General features: G+C 35.3%; 1 protein-coding gene across 2 annotated transcripts in view; it reads left to right on the top strand.

The window, feature by feature from the left end:
* NKAIN3 (Na+/K+ transporting ATPase interacting 3) overlaps positions 1-23,259 on the top strand; it is a 750,305-nt gene that overhangs the window by 291,897 nt on the left and 435,149 nt on the right. For both annotated transcript variants that reach the window (XR_001006311.1, XM_011982159.1), the window contains exon 2: positions 20,838-20,975. Coding sequence is in view for 1 of the 2 variants with exons in the window: in XM_011982159.1 (XP_011837549.1) it covers positions 20,838-20,975 (138 nt within the window). In the remaining variant the exon portion in view is untranslated. The remainder of the gene's footprint in view (positions 1-20,837; positions 20,976-23,259) is intronic.

The raw sequence follows: 23,259 nt of genomic DNA, 5'->3' as shown, positions 1-23,259 counted from the left end.
ACGTAAAAACCCACCATCCTATTGTGCTATTTTAACACACATGGTTTAGTGCTTGAGAGATCAACTAAAGTAAAAGTATGTAAAAGATATATTTAAATCTCACTTAAAAGTTGCAAAATGTACTTTTTAAATTTTTTTTATTTCTGTAAATTATTGAGGAACAGGTAGTGTTTGGTTACATGAGTAAGTTCTTAGTGGTGATTTGTGAGATTTTGGTGCACCCATCACCTGAGCGGTATACACTGCACCTCATTCCCTTCCCACCCTTTCCCCAAAGTCCACTGTGTCATTCTTATGCCTCTACATCCTCATAGCTTAGCTCCCACTTATGAGTGAGAATATATGATGTTTGGTTTTCTATTCCTGAGTTACTCCACTTAGAACAATAATCTCCAATCTCATCCAGGTTGCTGTGAATGCCATTAATTAATTCCTTTTTATGGCTGAGTAGTATTCCATCGTGTATATATACCACAGTTTCTTTATTCACTCATTGATTGATGGGTATTTGGGTTGGCTCTACATTTTTGCAATTGCAAATTGTGCTGCTATAAACATGCATGTACAAATATCTTTTTCATGTAATGAATTATTTTCCTTTAAGTAGATACCCTGTAATGGGATTGCTGGATCAAATAGTAGTTCTACTTTTAGTTCTTAAAAAAAAATGTTCACACTGTTTTCCAAAGTGGTTGTACTAGTTTACATTCCCACCAGCAGTGTAGAAGTGTTCCCTGTTTACCACATCGATGCCAACATGTACTGCTTTTTGATTTTTTTATTATGGCCATTCTGGCAAGAGTAAGGTGGTATTGCATCGTGGTTTTGATTTGTATTTCCCTGATCATTAGTGATGTTGAGCATTTTTCATATGTTTATTGACCATTTGTGTATGTTCTTTTGTGGATTATCTATTTAGGTCCTTAGCCGCTTTTTGATGGGATTGTTTGTTTATTTCTTGTTCTTTTGTTTGAGTTCGTTGTAGATTCTGGATAGTAGTCCTTTGTTGGATGTATAGATTGTGAATATTTTCTCCCACTCTGTGGATTGTCTGTTTGCTCTGCTGACTGTTCATTTTGCTGTGCAAAAACTCTTTAGTTTAATTAAATCCCAGCTGTTTTTCTTTGTTTTTATTGAATTTGCTTTTGAGTTATTGGTCATGAAATCCTTGCCTAAGTCAGTGTCTAGAAGGGTTTTTCCAATGCTATCTTCAAGAATTTTTATAGTTTTGAGTCTTAGATTTAAGTCCTTGATCCATCTTGAGTTGATTTTTGTATAAGGTGAGAGATGAGGATCTAGTCTCGTTCCTTTCCATGTGGCTTGCCAGTCATCCCAGCACCATTTGTTGAATAGGGTGTCCTTTCCCCACTTCATGCTATTGCTTGCTTTGTCAAAGGTCATTTTGCTTTAAGTATTTGAGTTTGTTTCTGAGTTCTCTATTCTGTTCCATTGGTCTATGTACCTATTTTTATATCACTACCATGATGTTTCAGTAACTATGGCCTTCTAGTGTAGCTTGAAATCAGGTAATGTGATGCCTCCAGATTTGTTCTTTTTGGTTAGTCTTGCTTTGTCTGTGAGGGCTCTTTTTTGGTTTCATATGAATTTAGGATTTTTTTTTTTTTTTAGTTCTGTGAAGAATGATGGTGGTATTTTGATGGGAATTACATTGAATTTGTAGATTTCTTTTGGCAGTATGGCCATTTTCACAATATTGGGTCTACCCATCCATGGGCAAAAATGCACATTTTAAAAGTCACATATAGAGCAATTATGAAAATTGCTAACATTATGATTCATAAGACAAGTCTCAACAAACATATTACTGGTGGTGTCCTTTTGATTGATTTTCTCTATTGTTTTTCTGTTTTCAAATTCATTGATTTATCCTTATCTCTACCATTTCCTTTCTCCTGCATACTTGGATTTATTTTGTTCTTTTTCTAGGTTTTTCAGGTGGGAGCCTAGATTACTGATTTGAACTTTTTCTTTTTCTAACGTATGTATTTATTTTATCCTTTAAATTTTCCTCTCAACATTTTTAAGCCATGTCCCACAAATATTGGCATGTTGTATTTTTGCTTTCATTCAGTTCCAGGTATTTTTCTTCCTATAGAGACTTTTTATTTGAAGATAGTTTAATTAGATGTGTGTGGTTTAGTTTCAAAGTTTGAGAGGGTTTCTTGTCTTTCTGCTATTAATTTCTAGTTTGAGTCCATTTTGGTCAAAGAACAAACTGCCAGTTACAATTCTTTTTAACTTGTTGAAATTCGATTATGCCTCCAAATATGGTCTATCTGATATATTTTATAAATAGTGAAAAGAATATGTTTTCTGCTGCTTCTGGGTAGCAGAAGCAATGGGATCTAGTTGTTTGATTATATTGGTAATTTTTGTGCTATATTATACTTTCTCTTATATTAATATAGCCACTTTTGCTGTCCTTTGATTAAGGTTTCCATAATACTTTCATTTTTAGCCTTTGAATTTTAACCTGCCTCTATCATGTATTTGAAGTGAGATTTTTGTAGATAACATACAGAAGTGTTTTTAAACTACTCTGACAGTTATGTTTTATTGATTTATTTTGGCCATTTATATTTAATGTGATTCTCAACATATTAAGACGAAGGTCTAACATTTTAGTTTTCAACTTCTGTTTTTTCTCATTTGTAAAATTTCTCTCCTTTCTTTCCCTGCCTTCCTTTAGGTTACTTGGACATTTTTTAGAATGCTGTTTTAATTTATCTATAGTGATTTTGAGGATATCGCCATGCATAGCTTTTTTAGTGGTTTCTCTCATGGTGGCATACATATAAGAGCCTATCAGTGTTATTGTTTTACAATTTCAGGGGTAGTATAGGTACCTTACTTTTCTTTACATCTCTTTACTTCCCCATTTTTATAATATAATTGTCTTAAATATTTTCTCCACCTATATTTGGAACCACAACAGATGGTATTATCAATTTTGCTTCCACCATAACGTATAATTTAGAAAGCTCAAGAGGAGAAAGAAAACCTACTATATTTACCCATATCTATAATTCTTTCTGCTATTCTGTTGGGTCAAGATTTCTTATTTGATCATTTTCTTTCTATTTTGAGAACTCTCTTCAGCCTTTTCTTCAGGGTAAGTCTGCTGGCAACAAATTTGGTCAAGAACAAGTTTTTCTTTATCTGAGACTGTCCTGATTTCTACTCATTCCTGAAGGTTATTTTCACAGAATATAGGATACTTGGTAAACAACTTTATGTTTTTAGCCAGGATTTGAGAAATATTTTGCTTTTCATTCTGACTTTCATAATTTCTATGATAAATATTTTGTCATTCATATTGTTTCTTCTGCAAGTAAGCTATTGTCTTTGACTGCTATCAATATAAATGTATCTGTGTTTAAATTTCTGAAGTTTAATTATGATATATCTTGCCATGAATTTATTTGGGTTTATTCTTGTCAAGGTTTACTCATCTTCTTGCATCTGTAGGTTTATTTATCTTGCTAAATTTGGGGAGTTTTCAGCCATTATTTCCTCAAGTATTTTTTAACCTTACCCTCTCTCCTCTCTTTCCGGTATTCCAGTGACTTAAATGTCAGATATTTTGTTATAATCCACAGGACTTTCAGTCTTTGTTCATTTTCTTCAGCCTATTTTCTGTATGTTATTCATACTGTATAATTTTTATTATTTCATCTTCCAGTTCACTGAATCTTTTTTTTTTTTTTTTTTGAGATGAAGTTTCTCTCTTGTCACACAGGTTGGAGTGCAATGGCATCATCTCAGTTCACTACAACCTCCGCCTCCTGGGTTCAAGTAGTTCTCCTGTCTCAGCCTCCCAAGTAGCTGAGATTACAGGTGCTCACCACCACGCCTGGCTAATTTTTATATTTTTTACTAGAGATGGGGTTTCACCATGTTGGCCAGACTGGCCCTGAACTCCTGACCTCAGGTAATCCACCCTCCTCAGCCTCCCAAAGTGCTGGGATTACTGGCGTGAGCCATCACTGAATCTTTTCTCTGTCCTATCCTTTCTGTTGTAGATCCTATCTACTGAGCTTTTAATTTCCTTTACCATATTTTCAAGTTCTACAATTTTTGACTCCTCTTTATATGATAAATATTTTATCTATGGTAAATAGATAAATTTCTGTGATAAAAATTTTTTGTTGAAGATCTCTAATCTCCCATTTGTTCCAAGCCAGTTTGTATGTGGTGTTTGACTAGAGTATAATGGTTATTGTCTAAAAATTTTCTCTCTTGCTAGGCTGCCCTTTTCCTGCTCTTTTGGCTAAAGAGAGAAGGATTTGGAGGCGAGGGGCTTTTTTGTTTGCACTCTTGACATTTCTGAGTTACCAATTTTACCTCTTCTAAATGTGAGGTATATGCAGCAAAAAGAAAACCCAGGGAAATCATCACCTCAGGTTGCTAGATGTTATGCCTTCTTCTCTCTACTTTTTAGAATTATTTTATGCTTGTATACATGATGGTTAAAGTTTTTGGGTGTACTTAGCAAGAGGATTATAGAAAAGCATGTCTACTACATCTTCCTGCAGGTAGAAGTCTTCTCTGTGTTTTGTTGTGTTTATTTCTGCAGATTTAAAAATCCATGAGTGAGGCACAAATAAAAAGATGTCCATATACCACTTTATAAACTCCACATGTGTTTAATAAAATATTTCAGCAATGTAGGAATTACTCTAAACCTTCAGGGACAGGCCATACTGTGGTGTAAAAATCTGAAGGAGGTCCTCACGCTGGTTCCAATAATCACTAGTTGTGTTTCTTCATTGTGGTAGGTGTTTCTTTAAATCTCTGTAAAATTAGGGCAAAAATACTCACTTCATAGGGTTTCTAATTTAGGGTCAATGAGATGCTATATGTAATGCCAACCACAAAGTAATGATGGGCAAATACTAACACTTCTTCCCCTAACTTTATCAGAAATGGAAATAGATTTATAAAAAACATGAGTCTTTATTTTACTTTGAAATATGGGCCTTGTTGAAACATAGGTCACAACAATGTAAATATGTGTTTCTGTAATGTTAACAACACTTTCAGCTAAAGTATGGAACAGTAATTAATTATACTTATTGCCTATAAAATCATCAGAAAAAGCATTATTCCTATAAAGAAACTTATAAATATGGATTCTTACTGGAAGCAAGAATGGGGGTGAGGCTGAGATGAAAGCTCGGGGTGTTGACAATGTATCTCCATATGACCACCTGCATCAGAGGTCAAGGACTTAACACTTAGATCCCCTTCACTAGCAGAGAAGCCAGGAGACAGAGCATTTGATAGCTTCTGCTTTATTTAGCCTCTTTATGCACTTAGATTCTTTAAAAACCTTGAAAATTAAGAGGCTAATCAAACTTTACTGGTCCTTCAAGAAACATTGCAATGTCCACAGAGTATGAGAGCATGATGAAAAGAAATGAGTGTCCCTTGAGAGTTGTTTAAAAGAGTTTGTCCCTTGAGATGTTGAAGAGTAAAAACACCCGCATAAAGTTGATGAAGACCATTTCACCAGGTTAGGTCACAGCTTTTCATTAATGATAAATGTGAAGAAGAAAAAAATAAAATGCAAGGTTACAACAGAAATAGTTCTATCTGTGTCTAACGTTTTCATTAGTTCTACAACCTACGACAATTCTATTGTCAGTGGTTTACTGCAACTGTCAGTGGTTTACCTTTCCCAGGATATGAACAGAAATAGGGTACTCAAGAAGCTGCTACATAATGAATTTAGGGTAGCAGAATAAAAGGCAAAAAGAAAGGTAAATAGTTGATGGTGTTAACCTACTTTAACACCATCAGCTGTGTATTACTTAAGCATTTCTTGTACATTCTGATTTTCAGATGAGAATCACTTATCCATAGTATAAGTACTTTCACATGTACAAGGGGTTTTTTCTACATATTATTTTCTAAAAGAGGAAACATTTTTGCTGAAAATGTGTACTTTAAAGAGACTTTTAAAAAGAACTTCTTGCAGGTGGTCTCTATCACAAATAAAAATGAGGAAAGGTTCTTAAAGAAACTTTTGGCCCATAACCCTGTCTTCTGTTGTCTCATGCTGGGTTGCCATTTACATAAAACCACTGTGGGAGTCTTAAATGCCAGGTAGTTGTGCTAGTGCCAGCTTGTTTGTAGGACTGTATGGGTCACCCATCCTAGGGGTTCAACTTTAGTGTTCTCAGGTTCATTATGGCTCCACTGGAGGGTTGAAATTCAATCTCCAATCACTGTTCTGTAACAAATTGACACGTTGGGCTTTTGCTAAAATAGCTTCCTTATTCCTGGCTTGAGCTATTTGTGGCCTATAACTGCATTTTTAAGGTCGTCTTCTGCATGGGAGTTAAAAGAAAGAGGAGTTAGGTTTTGGGACAATTTTTGGCAGAGGAAGGATACTTAGAATCTGAATCAAATGATGAAATCACACTCTTTAAGATCGAGGAATATCCTTGAGCAATGTTGACAGATTATTCCCTTTTGTAACATTCTTACCTAGAACATTGTTGAGTTAGTATAAGAGAAGGAATGAGAGTATTCATTCTTTAAATGTTTATGGCATGATTTATTTTGTATCTATATCAGTTTCTTGGTGCTGCTTGAAAACAAGTATAAAAACCTTCCCTTGGCAAGAACCTGTTAGTAAAATGTAAGATTATTTTTTAAATGTGTACCACCAAAGGAAATATTTCAAAAGTTTACTTAATTATGAGAACCTCATTTCCCAGAGTTAAGCACCATAGCTTGAAACTCTTTATATTTAGTTAAGCTAACTGGGTTGATATGAGAGAAGCAGTGATTAAAATAATCTCTCACAGTGAATAACCCAAAAGTTATTTTTAGCAGGTTTTAGGTTTCTTTACAGGATGTTGTGTACCCAATCCACAGCTATTGTAAGAAATATTCTAATTACATTCGGTTTAATGTACATTAAGAAAACAGTTGACTTCTCCATGCACACATTGACAGATGGGGAGGAGAGAGCTTCCAAACCTAGTATCGAGCTGTGCAGGGAATTTCAAAACTCCTTGCTTTGAGGCACTTAAGTGCACAACCATCAGGCGAACCATACATGCTAGGTTTTAATTTGCCTTAAATCAAAAGACAGAGAAATCCCACAATTGGACTCTGTAACCTGATGCTGTGTAAGACCTTCCACAGGGATTCAAACACATTAGCTTCAAAACAGTGATTTTCTTCCCTGCTTTCAATAATTGTAAGAATATCCATCCGGCAAGTTTTCTTGGTCAGTGTGAAGACTTAAGCAAAATTGACCTACTTTGCTCTTCACTTCACACAAATAATTGTCCTTTAGATACTAATTTTTAAAATATTAACACAAAGTCCCTCTTCTAAATCCTTTTGGCCACAGTTTGAGTTCACATCCACATCACCTGCTCATTGCAATAGCTTCTGTCTTGCTCCCTACCCTCAGCCAGAGTCCCACCCTCACCCCCACTACTTCCCCACTCTCATTACAGAGCAAGATCAAAACAGCTCCAAACCTGACATAGGTATTTTTAAAGAATAATGCTGCTTATGAAACTTCTTTGTGCAAGAAATATATCCTTTAATGGTTTCCCAGTACCTGCAAGGTAAATTTCAAAGTCTTTAACCATGTACACCTTACTTCTCCTTTCCCCTTGTGAGGCACCTTCCACCATATGTGTTCTACACTGGAGTTATACAAATTACAATTCATGACCTGCCCATTTTTAGGTTGGAAAATCAATTTAGTAGGCCTGGGTTAGCATTATATAATCAAATATAATAAAATAGAACAGAAAAACCAGGTTATGGCACACATAATATAGTTAATCATTGCTTTTTGATGTTTTGTTTCAGTATGATGTGGTAGAAGACGTAAAATGTATTTCCTATTGTGGGTGGACACACAAACACACACACACGGAGGAAATCTCTTTTTAACACGGATAATTTGTGTCTGTTGGCTAAAATATTTAGAAAATTTAGAATAGCAATAATTTTTAAACAAACAATATTTCACCATTCAGAGGTAACTTAGATATGTGGATTTAATATTGTATGTTTCCATACACGCAACTGTACACATACATGATTTATATGCATAGCTACACAAGTATTTCATACACTTGGAAAGATCGAAAATATTTGTTGATTCAATGAATAAATATAAATTTGAAGTTATTAAGTAGAATCCCATTATACATACACATGATTTTTTCATACATAAGGTATTGTGTATGTATTCACAATACATAAAGTATTGTGATCAGATTTTTATTTCAATACATCTTGGATATACATTATTTTATGGGCATGTAAATTTTTTGATATATCAACATGTACTTTTATTATCCTATAATATCAGACTTTTAATTTCTAATCAATTCCATTATAAACATCATTTTTGTATCATTGTATAAGACCAAATATGTCCATATGTATGTATGTGCCAACATATGTGTATGTATATATGTATACATAGGCATACGTGTGTGTGTGTGTGAGGGAGAGCACCAGGCATAGATTTAAATGCCTTATACATATTAACTCATTTCATTACCAAAAGAACAACTAAAGCTGCTATTATTTTCCTGATTATACAGAGGAGGAACCAAGGCACAGAGTTTAAGGATGTTGCTCAGGATCACATGTCAGTACAAATGGCAGAGCCAGGATTTGAAACCAAATGGTGTGGACCAAGAGTCTGAATATCTACCACCACATAATGTTGCCTCTACAACTTGTGCAATTAAGAAAAAGACTTGAAAGTGGATTTAAAGTTAGTGAAACTAAAATTGAATATAGATACTACTTCACTTGTGTTGGGGTTATGTCCTGATAAACCCATTGTAAATTGATTATATTGAAAGTCAAAAATGCATTTAATACACCAAACCGAACCTACTGAGTGGTATAACTTATCCTAGCCTCCCTTAAATGTGCTCACATTAGACACTTAAATTATCCTACAATTGGGCGAAATAACCTAACACAAAGTTTATTTTATAATAAAGTATTGAATATCCTGTAATGTATTGAATATCTATACTATAAATGAAAAACAATGGTTGTATAGGTACTCAAAGTACACTTCCTGTGAATGCTTGTTGCTTTTGCACCACTGTAGAGTCAAAAAATCCCAAGTCAATCCATCATCCTTTTAAGGCGGAGGCTATCTCTGTTTTTAAGGTGTTTATTTCAGAGGCACATGAGACATTGCACATCTTATGGAAATGCTTTGTTCTACCTTTAGCTTTAATTGTTCTGCCCCCACCCTTTTCTTCTGGAATACCTTTGACCATGCCTTGAGAATAGTGTTCAACAGCAGCCTCTTTGTAAAGGTGTCTTGAATATGCTTGTCTTGTCAGGCAGAGGTTAAACACCTTTATTCTGTGTTCCTTTGGCTCTTTGGACACCCATTTACTATAGGATATATAATATTTTATTATAATGATTTACTCTATGCCTATCTTCTCCACCAGAGTAAGAACTAGCTCCTCCAATCAAGAATTCTGCCATTCACCTTTGTACTGCTAGTGCTTACCTAATAATTGTTAAATTGTGGTTGTTGAATAAATTAATGAGTGAACAAAAGAAAGAAAAAAATTCATTAAAGGCTTCATGTTTATAAAACTGAATCTAAAGGGAAATAATGAATTATATTCTAATGGTTGGAGCAGAAGTATTTTTTAAAATGTTTTGCGCTTGCATCACAATCTTTCCACATTACATTAATCGTATACGTAAAACCTTTCTCTTCATCTAGTCATCTGTTATCATGCAGTTTTCATAATCCCTGCCACCACAAAACATACCATACTCTGGACTCCAGAGACACCAGCTCCAACTTTTTTTTCAGTTGATTCATCTTTAAAGAGTCAGAGTATCTTGAATTTGATGAATGCCAGTACAGCTGTTTGAAAATAAAAATCGCTGCATAAGTGCTGAATGTTACTGTTGATCATTAATTATCACTATACATAGCTCAAATGAATTTTCTTATTATAGACATGAAAGTTATTTATCTAGGCAAGGAAAGGAACTTATTCATAATATTTTAATCTCAAATGGGGTATTAGTAGTATATAGGATATATATACACTCTAGGGTATATACTGGAAATCTTTATCTTTTCCTTTCTATTATGCCTTGTGGATATAGCTGTATATGTACTTTTGTACAGTTAAGATTACATTTCTTTACATCAAAATTCTTATACCTATATTACAAATTTCAAATTATAATGCTGCTTCAATGAATTTTTCTGGAACGAAACCTTCCAGTGGATTCAGGATGGTGTGGGAGAAGTCCTGATCACCTCAGTAATGGGGTTGGTCCTAGAAGAAGTGGAACAGACAGTAACATTAGCTCAGATGTGGTTTTCTGGGGTTGGCAGAAGAAAAAGAGAGACTCAAGATTCTTCTTAGACTGGTCAGGGCCGGGCTGAGACGTGCATACATGCCCACTAGCAGACAGGGTACTATTAACGAGGGAACTCCGAATTGACAGAGCAAGAAGAAATGGCGTGGTAGGCAGAATATTGGTCCCAAAGATGTCCATGTCCCAATCACTGAAATGTGTTGATATTTTACTTTACATGGCAAAGGAGAATGCATGTCACAGATGGAATTAAGTATTTAGCTGTTCTTGAAATTAAAAGTTTTCCTAAATTATACAGAAGGGCTCAATGTAATTATAAAGATCTTTATAGGTGGAAGAAGGAGACAGGTGAGAAGGAACAGAATAATGGTAGCATGAGGACTCAGCCTACTGTGACTGGCTTTGAAGATGGTGGAAGAGGGCCACCCGCCAAGGGATGTGGGGAGCTTCTAGAAGCTGGAAAAGTTAAAAAAGGAAGTCTCCCCTATGGACTCCAGAAGGAATGCAGCCCTTCTGATTCCTTGATTTTAGCCCATTGAGACCTGTTTCAGATTCTGGACTACAAAAGATAATAAAGTAATGTAATATTATAAAGTAAAAAGATTATAAAGTAACACAGTAAAGTAATATAAATTTTGGTAATTTGTTGGAGTACTGAAATAGCAACAGGAAATAAATACACTACTCTTTCTACTTATTGAATGTCATCTATGTTTTTGATGTGTATATCAAATTGAAGATTACTCTTACCTACTTTTGATAAATTGAAGGTTGACTAAGATAGCACAGCCAAAAAGTTTCTGAAAAGTGCAAATTGCCTCTTATAAACGCTTGAGGAAGAAATTGCCCCACCTAGATATGGGTGGGGTGGAGAAGAAAGAGGGCTAAATCGTAAAACACAGCATCATGTGTCCTATATTTTTTCCTACATTTTATTATAAAGCTTATTTCTGAATTTAACCTCATTAAACAGTGTGCATTTTGATTACATGATTTCAGAGTGGTATTGTCAGAGCATAAAGAGACTAGGTCCCAGCTCTGAGGTTAATTAGTTGATCATTCTGAATATCTTCCTATATCCAGTAGGGATAGTGTCAGATTAGATTAATAAATATAAAAAATTAAAGTGACAAATATTGTCGTATCCATAGTATTACTACTTTGTAGGCTTTAGAACATTTCTTTAATGTATTGGCCTCTTTCTGACATATCGAAAAATTTGAGAAATCGTTTTCACTCTGCCAGTTGATATGCTGAATCAGTGCACAAGGAAAACAAAAGACTTTCCTAAGTGAATGTGTGATACATAGATGTCCTTCACATGCACTTTTTCAGTTCATCAGCTTCCATAAATCTGTCTATTTGCAATGTAATATTCATTCCTCTTTTAATAGAAAACTTTCCTTCAGGTGTGATCCACAGTTCTTTATCTCCTAAAATAAAATAGACTTGCCACATAACATGTAACTGTTTTCTGAGATCCCATATTGTTTACCTGGCAAAGTAGTTTACATCTTTATTATTGAATTTTAAGGATAGGAAATCCCCATTTCACTTCTTGAGATATAGGGCCTAAAAAGTATATAAACAGAATTCAAGTAGCCTTTTCAAATGTTCTGGAGACAATTCTTTCACTTAGAAGAGCTAGTTCAAGGAACATCCTAGACAATCACACTTGACATTAAGGAGAGTACTCTTTCTCTGAGCATGTGCAGTTCCACCTCTCCTACCTACATAAGCACTAATGACCATTCAGGCCACTCAAAGTGAGCTGCCCTTTACTCTCATTCCACTTGGATTTTCTCCCCTGTTTACTAAAGGTAGACATAATGAAAAAGATTAAAACAGGGTCACACATATTGGCAGAATCATATGAAAGCATTTGATCAAACCATAGTTTCACAAAATAAATTAAAGCATATTGTGTGACTGCTACTCTCTTGTGTGTAATCTCTAGCCTAGGAATTCATGTGATAAATATTTCATAAACATGAAGAATCAACTCTTTCCTTAAAGTGCAATTTAAAAGCTCTAAATATCATTCTTGTTAGCTAAATTGATATTTCCTAGGCCATTTCAAATAAGTCTTGGGTTATTGAAGCAGGCTTTATTTTTTTTTTTCAGACAGCCTCACTCTACTGCCCAGACTGGAGTGCAGTGTTGCAATCTCGACTCACTGCAACCTCTGCCTCCCAGGTTTAAGTGATTCTCCTGCCTCAGCCTCCCAAGTAGCTGGGACTACAGGAATGAGTCGCCATGCCTGGCTAATTTTTGTATTTTTAGTAGACAAGGGGTTTCACCATGATAGGCAGTCATGAGGTTGGTTGCCATAGTCTTGGACAGCTCTACCTCTGTGGCTTCGCAGGGTACATCCTCCCTCCCAGCTGCTTTCATGGACTGCTGTTGAGTGTCTGCAACTTTTCCAGGCACACAGTGAAAGCTGTCGGTGGATCTACCATTCTGGGGTCTGGAGGGTGGTGACCGTCTTCTCACAACTCCATTAGGTGGCAACCCAGTGGGGACTCTTCATGAGAGCTCCAACCCCACATTTCCCTTCCACACTGCCCTAGCAGAGGATCTCCATGAGGGCCCCGCTCCTGCAGCAAATTTCTGTTGGGCATTCAGGCATTTCTATAAATCTTCTGAAATCCAGACAGAGGTTCCCAAACCCGAATTCTTAGACTTTTGTGCACCCACAGGCTCAACACCACATGGAAGCTGTCAAGTCTTGGGTTTTGCACCCTGTAAAGTCTTGTCTCGGGCTATATGTTAGCTCCTTTCACCACAGCTGGAACATCTAGGACATAGGGCACCAAATGCCTAGACTGCACACAGCATAGGAACCCTGGACCAGCCCATGAAACCACTTTTTCCTGTTAGGCCTCTGGGCCTGTGATTGGAGGGCTGCCATGAAGACCTCTGACATGCCCCGGAGACATTTTCCCCATTGTCTTGAGGATTAACATTGGCCCCTTCGTTACTTATGCAAATTTATGTAGCTAGTTTGAATTTCACCACAGAAAATGGGATTTTCTTTTCTCTCACCTTGTCAGGCTGCAGATTTTCCAAACTTCTATGCTCTATTTGCCTTTCAAAACTGAATGGCTTTAACAGCACCCAAGTCACCTCTTGAATGCTTTGCTGCTTCAAAATTTCTTCCACCAGATAGCCTAAATCTTCTCTCTCAAGTTCAAAGGGACAAAATGCTGCCAGTCTCTTTGCTTAAACATAACAAGAGTCACCTTTGTTCCAGTTCCCAACAAGTTCCACATCTCCTTCTGAGACCACCTTAGCCTGGACCTTGTTGTTCATATCACTATCAGTATTTTTGTCAAAGCCATTCAACAAGTCTCTAGGAAGTTCCAAACTTTCCCACATCTTTCTGTCTTCTTTTGAGCACTCTAAACTGTTCCAACCTCTGCCTCTTGCCTAGTTTTAAAGTCACTTCCACATTTTGGTGTATATTTTCAGCAACGCCTCACTCTACTGGTAGTAATTTACTGTATTAGTCTGTTTTCACACTGCTGATAAAGACATACCTGAGACTGGGCAATTTACAAAGGTAAAAGGTTTATTGGATTTCTAGTTCCACATGGCTGGGGAGGCCTCACAATCATGGCAGAAGGTGAATGGCACATTTCATTTGGTGGCAGACAAGAGAAGAGAGTTTGTGTAGGGAACCTCCCCTTTTTAAAACCATCAGATCTCGTGAGACTTATTCACTATCATGAGAAAAGCACAGGAAAGACCTGTCCCCATGATTCAATCATCTCCCACTGGGTTCCTCCGACAACGTGGGAATATGGGAGCTACAAGATTAGATTTGCGTATGGACACAAAGTCAAAACATATCAATGTATCAATAAGAAACATTGTATTTTAAAGGCACTCCTATTTGTCTGTATATCCATTGCTTGAGCATGAAATATGCAAGCAGGGACATTTCTTGCATTACTGGGAGTATAGATGGTTAATGTGGGGCATGGCTAATGATTCATAGACTTGCAGGAAATGTTATTTTCACCTCAGAGCCTCATAAGAAAACACCTGACCCTGCAGGAAGAATTTTAAAACATGCCTTTTCCTCCTTGCCATGACATACAAAATATAGACACATAGCATTCAGACTATCCCAACCTCTCTTAGATATACTTTATATGGTCAAATAACACTAATATTTTGTTCAGTAACCATACTGAAGACGTTCAAGTTTTTTACAATTTGATTCTTAAAGGTGTAATCTAATACAACAGTTATAATGACTGTGGATTATTTTTCATGCAGCACCTAGCGTGATCTAGGGTTTCATTCCTCAATTGCAGCTTCAATGTTTCCTGTGTTGTGCCACTCAACAAGGCTATTTCCATGGTTTCTTCAGATTTACGTTAAAATCATGCCCCATTTTAATTTTTTGATATTTTTGAACCATGCTTTCCTATGTATCTGATTTGGTTTCTTTTCCTTCTTACTTCCCTCCTCCCCTCCTTCTTTCTTTCCTGCCTTCTTTTCTTCCTTTTTATTAAGATCCTGATTGCCTTTACTTTGTAACTTTTTAATAAAAGATATTTATTTTCATCCTATTCTTTATAGTATACAGATTCTTACCTACCTTTGCTTTCTTTTAGAAATAATTGCATTTTTTTTTAAGTATCTAAGATTTTCAACTTTTATTTTATTTTGTTCATTCTTTTTAAGCTTTTAATTTTTAATTTTGTGAGTACATAGTAGGTGTATATACTTATGGGGCACATATGATTTTATGATAAAGGCTTGAAATGTGTGATAATCACATCAAGATAAATGGGGTATCCGTCATCTCAAGCATTCATTCTTGGTGTTACAAAAAAATCTAATTATACTTTTTTGGCTATTTTAAAATGTACTATTAAATTATTTATAGAGTCACACTGTTGTATTATCAAATACTAGACCTTGTTCATACTTTCTATATTTTTTTTGTACTCATTAATCTCTCCACTTCCTCCAACCCCCACTACCCTTCTCAGCCTCTGATAGCTATCATTCCGCTATCTGTCTTCATGAGTTCAATTGTTTTTATGTTTAGATCCACAAGTAAGTGAGAACATGTGAAGTTTGTTTGTCTGCGCCTGGCTTATTTCACTTAACATAATGACCTCTAGTTCCATCCATACTCTGGCAAATGACAGGACACAAATGACAGGATCTTATTCTTTTTATGGTTAAATAGTACTCCATTGTGTATATGTGCCACATTTTCTTTATCCTTTTAACTGTTAATTAACAGACATTGCTTCCAAATCTTGGCTATTGTGAATAGTGCTGCAATATACATGGAAGTACAGAGATCACTTTGATATACTGATTTCCTTTCTTTTGGTTATAAACCTATAAGTGAGATTGTGGGATCATATGGTAGCACTATTTTTAATTTTATGAGTTTATTTTATTTAGTTTACTTTAACAAAAATAACAAAATTGGAGGAATCACATTACCTGACTTCAAATTATACTACAGAGCTATAGTAACTGAAACAGCATGGCACTGGCATAAAAATAGACACATAGATTAATGGAATAGCATAGAGAACCTAGAAATAAATTCAAACCGTTCTCCATAGTGGTTTTAATGATTTACATTTCCACCAACAGTATACAGGGTTTCCCTTTTCTCTACACCCTTGCCAGCATTTGCTATTGCCTGTCTTTTGGATATAATCCATTTTAACTGGGGTCAGATCATATCTTATTGTAGTTTTCGTTTGCATTTCTCTGATGAGCAGTAATGTTGACCACTTTTTTATATACCTGTTGGCCATTTATATGTCTTCTTTTGAGAAGTAACTCAAAAACCATATGATCATTTCAATTAATGCTGAAAAGGTGTTTGATAAAATTCAACATCCCTTCATGATTTAAAAAAAAAAAAAAACCTTTAAAAAAACTAAGTATAGAAGGAATTACCTCAACAAATAAAAGCCATATACAACAGACCCACAGCTATCATACTGAATGGGGAGAAACTGAAAGTGTTTCCTCTAAAACCTGGAACTCAACAAGGATGCCCACTTTCATTACTGTTATTCAGGATAGTACCAGAAGTACTAACTGGAGCAATCAGATAAGAGAAAGAAATAAAAGGAATCAAATTGGGAGGGAAGAAGTCAAATTAGCCTTGCTTGCAGATGTATGATTTTATATTTGGGAAAACCTATAGGCTCCACCAAAAATATAAAAACTGATGAGCAAATTTAGTAAAGTTGCAGGATACGGAATCAACATGCAAAAATCAGTAGCATGTCTATATGCCAACAGCAAACAATCTAAAAAAGAAACCCAGAAAGTAATCCCATTTATAATAACTACAAATAAAATTAAATGCCTAGAAATTAACTCAAAAAAGTGAAAGATCTTTGCAATAAAAACTATAAAACATTTATGAAAGAAATTTTAAGAGGACACCAAAAAATGGAAAGATATTCCATGTTTATGGATTGAAAGTATCAATACTGTTAAAATGTCCACACTACCCAAGGCAATCCACAGATTTGATGTGCTTTCTACCAGAAATAGAAAAAACAATCTTAAAATGTATATGTAGTCACAAAAGACCCAGAATATCCAAAGCTGTCCTTAACAAAAATAACAAAATTGGAGGAATCACATTACTTCAAATTATACTACAGAGCTATAGTAACTGAAACAGCATGGCACTGGCATAAAAACAGACACATAGATTAATGGAACAGCATAGAGAATCCAGAAATAAATTCATATATCTAAAGTGAACTCATTTTTGGCAAAGATGCTAAAACCATAAATTGGGGAAAGGATAATCTTTTCAATAAATGGGTTTGGGAAAACTGAATATCCATATGCAGAAGAATGAAACCAGACTCCTATCTCTTGACATATTCAAAAATTAAATCAAGATAGATTTAAGGCCTAAGTCTAAGATCTCAAACTATAAAACTACTAGAAGAAAACACTGGGAAAACTCTCCAGGACATTGGACTGGGCAAAGATTTCTTTAGTAATATCCCACAAGTGCACGCAACCAAACCAAAAATTGACAAATGGGATCACATCGAGTTAAAAAGCTTCTGTACAGCATAGTAAACAATCAACAAAGTGGAGGGACAACCCACAGAATAGGAGAAAAAAATTGCAAACTGCCCATCTGACAAGGGGTTAATAATTCAGAATATATAAGGAACTCAAACATCTCTATTAAAAAATCTAATTATCTGATCAAAACATGGGCAAATGATGCGTTTTTCTTTAGGTCTGTTGATTTCACATTCTCTAGAGCATCTTACTGCCTTTATATTTTCTTTATTTCTCTACTTTTATTTAAACTCAAGATCTGTAAAAGTCTCATTCATTCTCTTCACTTGGGCATCTCTACATATATCCACTTTCAGTCCTCTACCCTTCTGCCGTCATCTGGACTGGTTGCTTTCTATTTATGCTACATTACAATTTAGTGACTTCCTTCCACTGTTCTTCTGGATCACAATGACTGTTTTCTAGGTGCCATATTCAGTGGTGTGCAGGTAAAAGTTTAACATTGGTTCTCGAAACATACATATAAACTAATTCTAATTTTTAGCATTTTCTGATTTTCATTTTGCAAATATTCCCATCATGACAGACATCAAGTTCCCAACTTGAGGTCACTGACTATAGAATGGGGAAAAGATCCCTCCTTCCCACCCCCCAACCGAGGCCAGCATCTCCCCAACACCACAAATTAGTCATTTTAACAGAGATACTTCTAAAGAACAGTCATCCATTTTCCAACTTAACAAAGCAACTTGGATATAATTTCATCTTATTTGGGGTCTCTGGGTCATTATTATAAACATCACAGTCAAGGGCAAAAAGTTGTGTCTCTAGAGATTATGACATTTAGAGAGAAAATACTAGCCAGTAAACCAAATGGCTAAATAACCAAAATGCGAGTTAAATAGAAAAATTAGGTAAAAAATACAATGGTATTTTGTTTATTTTTGAAGTCTTTGTTGTTGTTGGTTAACTTTTCAAAATTGTAATAATCAAATCTAGTTTTCACAGTTTGTGTAGTTGTTACAGCTGCCCTTCTCCATATTCTCGATATGCTCCCTTCTCTGTTTTTCATGTCTTTTTATTTGTACTCTTATTTCTTCCCACCTCAATTCATTTTTTTAAGTTCTCAGGGAATAAATATTAATAAATAGAGAGCATGCCTTGAATATAAAATGCATATTTTCTCATAAGTGGCATTAATTTGGCTTCTCTTTCATTACCTGTGTTTTCTTTAATATCATAAAAGAGAATGCTATCCATGCATCTACTGACAGAAAAGAAAATGAGTTTTTCTCTTTGAAAGTTCACCTTAAAGGTTTTTGTCATGTATAACTGCTTTAAAATAGCATTGTTTTTCAGAATGAATGGCTGCAGCTGCTCTTCAGGGTTTTTTTTTTTTTTTTTTTTTTTTTTTTTTAGTATTTAATTATGTTTGGACATTTAAAAAATACATATTTGTATCACTGATGGGCCAATAAATAAAATGCTGCATAGAAAGGTTCCCAGGAACTAATTTTTAGAGAAAGGTTCCTAGGGTCTAATTAGAGTCACAAGCAGAGACAAGCAGGAGGTAAAAAACACTGTACTGCTGCTTCTTTCCTTACTTTGATATTTTGCGTTTTAACCATTTCTGAACATTTATGGATTCAGGAGATGAATCCTGAATGCATCCTGAATCATATCACGCCATGATCAGGAAATACCCGTGAAATGAATGTGGATCTGGTGTGGTTTTCTTTAGGCATTCGCTCTCTTCTCTTTTCCTCCACAGCTTGCTAAAGGCAAATCTTGACCAAGGTAAATTCAGCTTACTGGATAGAGGACATTTCTTTATGTCCAAGAAAATTAAAGCTATTCAAGCATACAGCTGTCACATAACTAGAAAAATACCTAGGGTGCCAATTTCTTTTCAAAGCTACAGTTTCCAGTGTCATCAGTATGGCTAATCACTGGATCATTTTATTAGAATTACTATTTTATCAATACAAAACTAGAAAAATGCCTGAAATGTGTAATGATTCATGACCAAATACAGCAGGTGATATTGTAAAATTTTTCAATGTAGAATACAAGAAATACTGTTAGAACATGATAGTGGCATTTTTGGTATTCAATGGACCATATGAAATGCATCTGTTTCATCATAAATGGTTGTGTATATATTGACACATTTTATAATTGTTTTAAAATGTCAAGATGTATGTAATACAATTATAATAAACTGTGGCATGTCTAAAATTGTAATGACCTCATAATTTCTATTTGGTATTCTAAAAGGATGCTGTCTAATCCAAGATGAATTTTCTTGTCGGTATATGATCTCAATAAAATGCGATTCAAAGGGTTTAACTCTAGCTTTAGATCAGAGTCTTGAGTCCAGAGTAAGTAAATGAGTAAGCTCCGTTTTGAACAGGTAGTTAGTCATTATCAGCATTGGCGATCTGAGGAAAGGAAAAGAAAGAGAACAGATTTGGCTAATGTATATTTCACACAGGAAAGCGGGGATACGCAGGAGTTTTTGTTTTTTGTTTGTTTTCCAAAATTATACTAGTTCTAGTGTCGCAAGCCCGGAGTTCTTTTTGATCCAATGATGTTATACTAAGCCAATCGTTTTATTAAAAATAATGATATGAAATAAGCTAATCACAGAAAGACAAACTTCACATGTTCTCACTTATTTGTGGGAGCAAAAATTTGAAACAATTGGACTCATGGAGATAGAGAGTAGAATGATGGTTACCAGAGGCTGGGAAGGGGAGAAGAAGATAAAATGAGGATGGTTAATAAATGCAAAAATAGAGGTAGATAGAATGAATAATATCCAGTATTTGACAGTACAACGGGGTGATTGTAGTCAACAATAATTTATCACATATTTTAAAACAATTAAAATAGTGGAATTGGAACGTTCCTAACAAAAAGAAAAGAGGAATGTTTGAGGTGATGGATACTCTAATTACCTTGGTGTGATTATTACATATGTATGTCTATATTAAGACATCACATGTACCCTATAAATATATATACCTATCAGGTACCCCTAATAATTAAACGTAATTTTTAATATAAAAATAAAAATGAACTTAAAACATTAAAAAATCTGTCTAGAATTTCTACTGTAGAAAATGATTTAAGAAGTGTATCTCTAACTCTCCAGATAGATTTAAAATCTATTTATACTTGAAGTTATAATGCTCAAAACTATCTTAGTATAGTTTCTGAGGAGGTGCAGAAAACAGTACATGAAATAAGAATGAAAATTCTAATAATAATGGTGACAAAAAGTGCGATTGAAGTTGAATATGCAGATTCCTCCAGCCACGAGATAAAGATTAAAATAATATGATGATGCTTGGATTAGGTACTAATGAACTTTGTTTTTGTTGTTGTTGTTGTTGTTGTAGATCTCAGCATTAGAGAGGCAGATCTTTGACTTCCTTGGTTTCCAGTGGGCTCCTATTCTTGGAAATTTTCTGCACATAATAGTTGTCATATTGGGTTTGTTTGGAACCATTCAGTACAGACCTCGATACATAATGGTGGTAAGTCTTATTTTTATCATGTCTCCTCATATAAACAATGCAACATTTCTATAAGAATATAAATAAAATATTTCTAAGTGGCCCCTTCTGATATAATGTGTCATTGCTTTTCTAGCCCTCAAATATTAAATTTTGTTCAGAAGTGATTATCTGTGGAAAATACAACGTAATGAATGTTGTACAGTGAGATCAAAGCCACATGCTCAAAAGTCTATGATGACATGGTGTCCCTCACAATGCAACTGAATTCAATTTTTACATAGAAATTCAAAATAGCCTTTGGATACAGTAGGAGGTCCGCTTATCGTCTTGGTTATAGAATAGTTAGATGCAATGTACATTAACTATCAGTGTATTAATTTATTAGTTGACTGAAATGTCAATTTCACTGACATTTGTCACTAACTCCAAAAAGCAAATCTGTCTAGCATAACTGCTTAATCACTGAAAACAATAATATATTTTAATTGTAATTGATTTAGGACATTACAAGTGCATGTATGAATGGATATTTCATACACATCCCTAATGTATTTAATACTAGTTGGTATTGAATATTTCTCCATTTGTCAAGATAAATTTGAAACAGATATCCAAAACATGGTCAGCACACACTCCATTATAGGACAGTTTAATGAGGTGTATGCCGTGATCCACAGTCTAATGAAAGTTATTCACAGTAATTACTTGTCTTTTCTATAACATAAAAAGAGGGCATTAATGTAGGCTACACATGTGAGAAGGTTGTGAGAAATAATAAGTATATAAATTGTTGTAAATTGGAGTAACATACTATAAAATGTACATTGAACCTGTGTAAATATACAGTGTTCAGTAGAATTACTGGGTATTTTCCTGGGATACACTGACATTGCCTCACTAGAAGAAAATCATAGACTTAAAAACATGCCATCTTTCCATTTTGACATAATCTAATTCTACCTGTGGAAATAATAAAGTTATTATTTTTCTCTGTTAAATGCATCCATCCTCTATTTTGATTTTTAAACTTGTCTTTTTTATTTCTTTCACCATTTCGCAGAGGTGTAGGTAACTGAACAGACTGCATTCAAATGGCCTTGGGAGCATTTGATGGCTCTCAATTTGCTGCAGGGGCTAATCAATTTCTGCTTTACTTTCCTTCTCTTAGAGATAGCCTCAGTCAGGTATGGTGACTCACACCTGTAGTCCCAGCACTTTGGGAGGCTGAGGCAGGAGGATTGCTTGAGCTCAAGAGTTCAAGAGCAGCTGGGGTTTTTTTAATAGAAATCTTGTGTTTACAAAAACTACAAAAAGTAGCCAGACATTGGGGTGCCTGTGGTCCCAGCTACTCAGGGGGCTGAGGCAGGAGGATCGCTTGAACCCAGGAGATCAAGACTGCAGTGAGACATGATCATGCCACTCCACTCCAGCCTGGGCGACAGAGAGAAACCCTGTCTCAAAAAAATAAAATAAAATAAATAAGTAAATAAAGATAGCCTCTGCTAAGTAACTGCATGATCTCCTAGAAGGGGGTTTCATGGAGTTGGACTTGCGGCCTAAGATGCTTTCATATCATGCATAATCAAGCTATTATTGAATTCTAAATGTGTTCTAATTTGTTACTATGAATATAGAGCAATTTTACTCATTACAGATTTTTGTTTTGATGTTGATGTTCTGCTGAGAAACAAAATACCTTGTGGCTTTGAAACCATAGTTGACTTCCAGAGAATGAAGCTGTAGGTAAACACCAGTGACATCTAGTCCTGTTGATTTTACCCTCTAAATGTTAACCCTATGCACTATTCACATAACTGCTGCCTTGGTTGAGGCTTATGTCTTCTCTCTTCTACGGGTGGACTTTGCCTCTTATTTTTCACCTTTCTCCCTTCCAATTTGCTCTTTGTGTTTTTCTTAAATTACTGGCCTAAAACCGCCACTGGGTCCTTAACTGGGTAAGATCTAAGAATATTCTTGCCTGATGTACTTGACCAAACTCATGTCTAACTATTCTTCTTTTTTTTCTTCCTTTGTTCCCCCACCTCCCTCCCTCCCTCCCTCCATCCCTCTCTCCCTCCCTTCCTTCTTTCCTTCCTTCTTCCCTCCCTCTTCTCCCACCCATCCTCCCTCCCTTCCTTCTATCCTTCCTCCCTTCCTCCCTTCTTTCCTTCCTTCCCTCTTTCCTTTTCTCCTTCCTCCCTCCCACCCATCCTCACTCACTCCTTTCCTCCCTTCTTTCCTCCCTCTTTCCTTCTCTCCCTCCCTCCTTCCTTCCTTCCTTCCTTCCTTCCTTCCTTCCTTC

The sequence above is a fragment of the Mandrillus leucophaeus genome, unplaced genomic scaffold, assembly GCF_000951045.1.
Source record: "Mandrillus leucophaeus isolate KB7577 unplaced genomic scaffold, Mleu.le_1.0 Scaffold236, whole genome shotgun sequence".
NCBI lineage: Eukaryota > Metazoa > Chordata > Mammalia > Primates > Cercopithecidae > Mandrillus > Mandrillus leucophaeus.
This window is presented reverse-complemented; position numbering and strand designations above follow the sequence as displayed.